At 43.5% G+C, this 7,500-nt stretch overlaps 1 protein-coding gene across 1 annotated transcript in view; it reads left to right on the forward strand.

Annotated features, from left to right (window-relative positions):
* Window positions 1-7,500, forward strand: part of LOC107729623 (myomegalin) — a 60,741-nt gene that overhangs the window by 9,996 nt on the left and 43,245 nt on the right. The window contains exons 6-8 of the mRNA XM_016540262.1: window positions 7,060-7,183; window positions 7,267-7,415; window positions 7,498-7,500. The exon at window positions 7,498-7,500 is cut by the window's right edge and continues 151 nt beyond it. Of these exons, the coding sequence (XP_016395748.1) occupies window positions 7,060-7,183; window positions 7,267-7,415; window positions 7,498-7,500 (276 nt within the window). The remainder of the gene's footprint in view (window positions 1-7,059; window positions 7,184-7,266; window positions 7,416-7,497) is intronic.

Genomic DNA, 7,500 nt, shown 5'->3' on the forward strand with positions numbered 1-7,500 from the left:
ATTAACCTTGAATCAAGACTAGTTAGCACATAATTAATAATTGAAATGGTTTAATAACAATATTTTGTTATGGTTACACTTGAATTGGTTATAAAATAGATGAAGGATGGTAAAGCATAGTTAATTGTACCCAGCATGTATGTAAAATATTACCTGAGAGAGAAAGAGAGAGGGGGAGATAGAGAGAGGGAGAAAAAAGAAGGAGAGAGGGCAGAGCCCCGAGAAGAGAGCGCCAGCAAAGAAATGCGGCAGCAAAAAAAGAGACAGAGCTACCGTTACAATTTTCTTTTATCCCTTCCTTGACCATGTGACTAAAAACCAAATGTGAGACATTCAAACTGACCAATCAGCAGATTACAGCTTTACCCACTGTGCAAAAGGTGTGACAATTAGCAGACCCCCGATGCATACACATGTTGGCCTTTAGGCCTTGATCGATATCAGCACTTCTGTGCCTTCAGGAATTCCAAATGGCCCTTTTGTTGCTCAAGATATGTTTGGAACAGGAAAGCAGAAGTCTTTGATCATTTTGAACCTTACAACAATTATGAATAAAACAGCATCATGTATTTATCCATAGCTTAATACAAATAGCCACACACACACACACACTCACACACTGTTCTCCGCTGGTAAAGTTTATTATTATCAAGTGCCGACCCTTCTACCTACCAAGGGAATTTACAGTAATTTTACTCGTCGCTGTTTATATCCCCCCCAGCGCTAACAACAGCGACCGAATCGAAGCACTCAGTGAACTTTACCAGGCTATCAGCGAGCAACAGACAATACACCCGGACGGATTTCTCATCACTGCTGGGGACTTTAATCACGCAGATTTAAAGTATTTTCTACCAAAACTTCATCAGCACATAGACTTTCCCACAAGGGGCAACAATACATTGGACAACCTAACATTTCAGCAACACCAGAGACACACAAAATCTCTGGCAAGGCATCCAAACTCTAACAAACTAATAAGACCTACCACGGACCTGTGACAGTGACATATCTCTGATTAACTGCCTCAATGAATTCTTTGGCCGATTTGAGACCCAAAACAACACACGGTCACAGAAGAACCCACCTTTCCCACACAAGCAGGCTGTGTGTCTGACCCCAGACAGCGTGAAAAAGACCCTCCTGAGGATCAACCCACGCAAGGCAGCCGGACCAGACAACATACACTGAACAAAATTATAAACGCAACACTTTTGTTTTTGCCCCCATTTTTCATGAGCTGAACTCAAAGATCTAAGACTTTTTCTATGTACACAAAAGGCCTATTTCTCTCAAATATTGTTCACAAATCTGTCTAAATCTGTGTTAGTGAGCACTTCTCCTTTGCCAAGATAATCCATCCATCTGACAGGTGTGGCATATCAAGATTCTGATTAGACAGCATGAACAATAATTCCAGTCCCAAAGAAGCCGCACCCATCCAGCCACAACAACTACCGGCCCATTGCACTGACCCCCATCATTATGAAGTGCTTCGAGCGACGGGTCATGCAGCACATAAAATCCATTCTTCCTCCCTCCCACGACCCGTTCCAATTTGCATACAGAACCAACAGGTCCACGGAAGATGCCATCTCAGCTGCTCTCCATCCAGCCCTTACACACCTGGACTCCAAAGACTCCTATGTGCGAATGCTATTCTTGGATTTTAGTTCAGCATTTAACACAATCATCCCACAGCAGCTAATAAACAAACTGAGACACTTGGGACTCAACTCCCCTCTCTGTAACTGGGTGTTGGACTTCCTATCAGAGAGACCACAAAATGTAGGGGTTGGCGGAAAAACATCTAAGACCATCACACTAAACACAGGGGCACCACAAGGGTGCGTACTGAGCCCGCTGCTCTTCACCCTGTTGACCCACGATTGTGTACCCAGTCACAGTACCAACCATATCATCAAGTTTGCGGACGACACGACTGTAGTGGGCCTCATAACCAACAACAATGAGGCCAACTACAGGAGCGAAGTGAGCCGACTGGTCCAGTGGTGTAACGACAACAATCTCTTCCTCAATGTGGGGAAGACAAAAGAACTTGTCATCGACTTCAGAAGAAGACCTCCACAGCACCCCCCCACTAACCATCAACGGTGCCGTAGTGGAGAGGGTGAGCAGCACCAAGTTCCTAGGGGTGCATATATCTGAGGACCTCTCCTGGACGACAAACACCACATCGCTGGCCAAGAAGGCTCAGTCACGCCTCTACTTCCTCCGAAAACTAAGGAAAGCATGAGTCCCACCTCCCATCGTGTGTTCCTTCTACCGGGGCACCATTGAAAGCATCCTCACCAGCTGCATCACAGTGTGGTTTGGATGCAGCACTGCATCCTGTCGAAAGACTCTGCAATGCATAGTGAATGCAGCCAGCAAGAACATCGGTGTCTCTCTGCCCTCCCTTATGGACATCTTCCACACCCGCCTCACTAGCAGAGCCATCAGCATCACTGCTGATAGCTCACACCTGTTAAGCCTCCACTTCAGCCTTCTGCCTTCAGGGAGAATGTACTGGAGGCTCCAGACTCGCTCCACAAGGCTTTCAAACAGCTTCGTCCATCAGGCTGTCAGGAAGCTGAACTCTGTCCATTACCTCCCCCCCTCTTCCACCTACTCCTGAACTTCAAAAAATCTACAGTTCACCCCACATTTCTTTCATTGCACACAGGACACTTTATACTCTCTGCACTTACAGACTTTACAGTATTTTTGCACTAATGCCATACTGCTGATAACTGTCTGGTAGCTTACAAATGCCTTTATACTCAGAACTTCAAAATGTTTACATATTTTGGATGTATATTTGCACTTTACAAATTGTTTACATATATTTGGACGTATATTTATACATTAACAAAGTTCAATGTTTACATTTACTCATGTATATTCATTCAGGAAGTTTTTACAAGATTTGTTTACTCGGACTATATATATATCTGTTTAGTACAAGTACACTGTTGCTACCTTCATACAAAACTACCGGCCCATTGCACTGACCCCCATCATTATGAAGTGCTTCGAGCGACTGGTCATGCAGCACATAAAATCCATTCTTCCTCCCTCCCACGACCCGTTCCAATTTTCATACAGAACCAACAGGTCCACGGAAGATGCCATCTCAGCTGCTCTCCATCCAGCCCTTACACACCTGGACTCCAAAGACTCCTATGTGCGAATGCTATTCTTGGATTTTAGTTCAGCATTTAACACAATCATCCCACAGCAGCTAATAAACAAACTGAGACACTTGGGACTCAACTCCCCTCTTTGTAACTGGGTGCTGGACTTCCTATCCACAAAATGTACAGGTCGGCGGAAAAACATCTAAGACCGTCACGCTAAGCACAGGGGCACCACAAGGGTGCGTACTCAGCCCGCTGCTCTTCACCCTGTTGACCCACGATTGTGTACCCAGTCACAGTACCAACCACATCATCAAGTTTGCGGACGACACGACTGTAGTGGGCCTCATAACCAACAACAATGAGGCCAACTACAGGAGCGAAGTGAGCCGACTGGTCCAGTGGTGTAACGACAACAATCTCTTCCTCAATGTGGGGAAGACAAAAGAACTTGTCATCGACTTCAGAAGAAGACCTCCACAGCACCCCCCACTAACCATCAACGGTGCCGTAGTGGAGAGGGTGAGCAGCACCAAGTTCCTAGGGGTGCATATATCTGAGGACCTCTCCTGGACGACAAACACCACATCGCTGGCCAAGAAGGCTCAGTCACGCCTCTACTTCCTCTGAAAACTAAGGAAAGCACGAGTCCCACCTCCCATCATGAGTTCCTTCTACCGGGGCACCATTGAAAGCATCCTCACCAGCTGCATCACAGTGTGGTTTGGATGCAGCACTGCATCCTGTCGAAAGACTCTGCAATGCATAGTGAATGCAGCCAGCAAGAACATCGGTGTCTCTCTGCCCTCCCTTATGGACATCTTCCACACCCGCCTCACTAGCAGAGCCATCAGCATCACTGCTGATAGCTCACACCTGTTAAGCCTCCACTTCAGCCTTCTGCCTTCAGGGAGAATGTACTGGAGGCTCCAGACTCGCTCCACAAGGCTTTCAAACAGCTTCGTCCATCAGGCTGTCAGGAAGCTGAACTCTGTCCATTACCTCCCCCCCTCTTCCACCTACTCCTGAACTTCAAAAAATCTACAGTTCACCCCACATTTCTTTCATTGCACACAGGACACTTTATACTCTCTGCACTAATGCCATACTGCTGCTATCTGTCTTGTAGCTTACAAATGCCTTTATACTCAGAACTTCAAAATGTTTACATATTTTGGATGTATATTTGCACTTTACAAATTGTTTACATATATTTGGACGTATATTTATACATTAACAAAGTTCAATGTTTACATTTACTCATGTATATTCATTCAGAAAGTTCTACAAGATTTATTTACACGGTCTACATATATATCTGTTTAGTACAAGTACACTGTTGCTACCTTCATACAAAAATGTGTTTTATATTGCACTGACTGTGAATATTATTATATTATTATATGCAAACTTCTATAGTGCATAGACAATGTAAACACTTGATGAGAGAGAAGATAAGCGATATTTCGATTCCTCTGTATGTCTGCACATATGGTGGCATTGACAAATAAAAAACCTTGAACCTTGAACCTCATATAAGAAACAGGTAATAAATAGGCCTATAATCATTAGTAAAAATTGCTGGATTTGCGGACAGGCAAAACAAATTTAGACTTTTTAAAACGTCACACCTGAGGCATCGCCAATGCACTCCTGACATGAAGGCAGTCCAAAATAAAGGCAGCAATATGATGCATTATTATTTAGCCGTTCTCTGATGGATGCATGTCCTTGTGTGGCTCTGTGCAGACTCTTGGGCTCAGGACGGGGTTAGTGGCCCCGCGTGGCCCCTCTTCCTCTGGGTCAGAGCACAGCCAGACCCCCTGTCTCCAGGAAGAGCATTTCAAAAGAGCATCCATCGGAGGATCAGCCGGAAAACACTGACAGAACGAGACCTGGACACTGAGGACAAAACCTGAGAAATGAGGAAACAGCTCAAAACAAATGACACACACACACACACACACACACACACAGCCAGACTGAGAAATGTGTTTGAATGATGATAACTCAAAGGAACATGTAAGCGTGCTCTTTCATTCCCACTTATGGTTCATTAAAGTACCAACTTTGCCTCAGTGGTTTCTCCTTAAATAACTGAGGAGATCGAAAAGTAAGAGTTCGGAGATGTGAAATGAATGTGAAAGCAGCTTAGAACATTTATTTGAAAATCCAATTTGTGATTTTTCCGTTCTTCTGGGAATGTGTGTAAGTGTAAAGATAACAATTATTTTTCTGAGATTTCTTTTTCATTTTCTGCAACGCTAGAGTATTATGGGTGGTTGCTATGGTGTTGCTATGCAGTTGCTCATGTGCTCCGAGTGGCATATACTGTTGCTATGGTGTTCTAGGTTGCTAGGGTGTTGCTATGCAGATACTTAGGGTGTTCTGAGTGGTTTTTAGTGTATTGCTATGCAGTTGCTGATATGTTTTGAATGGCATTTAATGTGTTGCCGTGGCGTTCTAGGTAGGTTCTAGGGCATTGCTACTGTATATGGTTGCTAGGGTGTTGCTATGCAGGTATTTAAAAAAATCTACAGTTCACCCCACATTTCTTTCATTGCACACAGGACACTTTATACTCTCTGCACTTACAGACTTTACAGTATTTTTGCACTAATGCCATACTGCTGCTATATGTCTTGTAGCTTACAAATGCCTTTATACTCAGAACTTCAAAATGTTTACATATTTTGGATGTATATTTGCACTTTACAAATTGTTTACATATATTTGGACATATATTTATACATTAACAAAGTTCAATGTTTACATTTACTCATGTATATTCATTCAGGAAGTTTTTACAAGATTTGTTTACTCGGACTATATATATATCTGTTTAGTACAAGTACACTGTTGCTACCTTCATACAAAATCTGTTTTATATTGCACTGACTGTGAATATTATTATATTATTTTATACAAACTTCTATAGTGCATTGACAATGTAAACACTTGATGAGAGAGAAGAGAAACGATATTTCGATTCCTCTGTATGTCTGCACATATGGTGGCATTGACAAATAAAAACCTTGAACCAAAGCCCCGATCACACGATCGCATATAAAACATATGAGACGCAGTGGAATGGAATAAAACCCCCACAAATTCTCGAGACATGTTTTCTAAAAGTTGAACCTCCTTTAACTTTACATGGCTTTCTATTCATCTCTTGTGCGAGACGCGAGTGTTCAGTCGTAGTTGTGCGTCTCAAGAACGCACTGAATATGCGTTCTGTGTGAATGGCTTGGTTTCGGTTTTAACCAAAACAATCTTCTCTGCATTGAGCTTCTGTATTTCTCTAATGTTTTGAATGAAAAATGCAGCAGCGGCGCATCTTGTGGGTTCAACTGGATATAGACTAACAAAAACATTAAAATGCAACAACGACACTTACATCATCATCACCGCATCTCGTGCGCCGTTGATAAGGCTCCTTGACAGACACCTAAAACTCAAATACACTGTTTTTGCATTCGAATTCAATTATTATTTTAAATTCAACTAATATTCCTTTTTTGATTCACAGTCTCCTCACCGCAGGCAGGCACGGCACTCATTTGAGCATGTGTTTGTGTGTTCTGTTGGCTCTCTGCTTGTCACTCATTATGTGCCTTTAAATGAAAAAAGTGTGAAACTATCGTGCATTTTTATCGTGCAACAATTTTTGTCATCATCGTTATCGATGTTGTACCGTCGATAAATATCGATACCGTTTTATCGCCCAGGCCTAGTGTGTGTGTGTGTGTGTGTTCTGGCCAGTTTAACTCAGATGTGCTGCTAGATGTTTGTCAGCAGACAGACTCACATGAACTCCAGCTAGAACTGCAAAACACTCGAATCAACAGCAGATGTGCAGAATCCCTGCGCTCTTGAGTTCTTACTAGCATAACACTATTGACTTGATATTTGACAGGACAGCAGCAGAGAGTCTGACCAATCACAATGAAGCAGAGCTACAGCGACGGTGTGAAGAGAGACAACAGGAGATCGATCACATGCAACAGGTGCTGGAGACCAAGATCCAGATACTGCAGGAGGTACAACAGACACACACACACACACACACACATATACAGTACATGAGTGTGGTGATGATGGTGATGAACTCTCCGTGTGGCAGGAGGCTCAGTTAGCGCGGGACGAGGCCGAGCACAGGGCCAGCATGGCTGAATCTCACTCGCAGCATCCCTCTGTCACCATGGAAACGGTCCCCAAGGAGACATCAGGAGACACGAGCACATGGCCTGATGAAGATGCAGACAGAAGGAAGTGAGACGATCAGTCCATCTTGCTGAACACTCACACACTCTCACATGAGTGGTATTGATTGTGTTGTGTGTGTGTTGTGCAGGAT

This window comes from Sinocyclocheilus rhinocerous, unplaced genomic scaffold (assembly GCF_001515625.1).
Source record: "Sinocyclocheilus rhinocerous isolate Xijiao unplaced genomic scaffold, SAMN03320098_v1.1 scaffold488, whole genome shotgun sequence".
Classification (NCBI taxonomy): Eukaryota; Metazoa; Chordata; class Actinopteri; order Cypriniformes; family Cyprinidae; genus Sinocyclocheilus; species Sinocyclocheilus rhinocerous.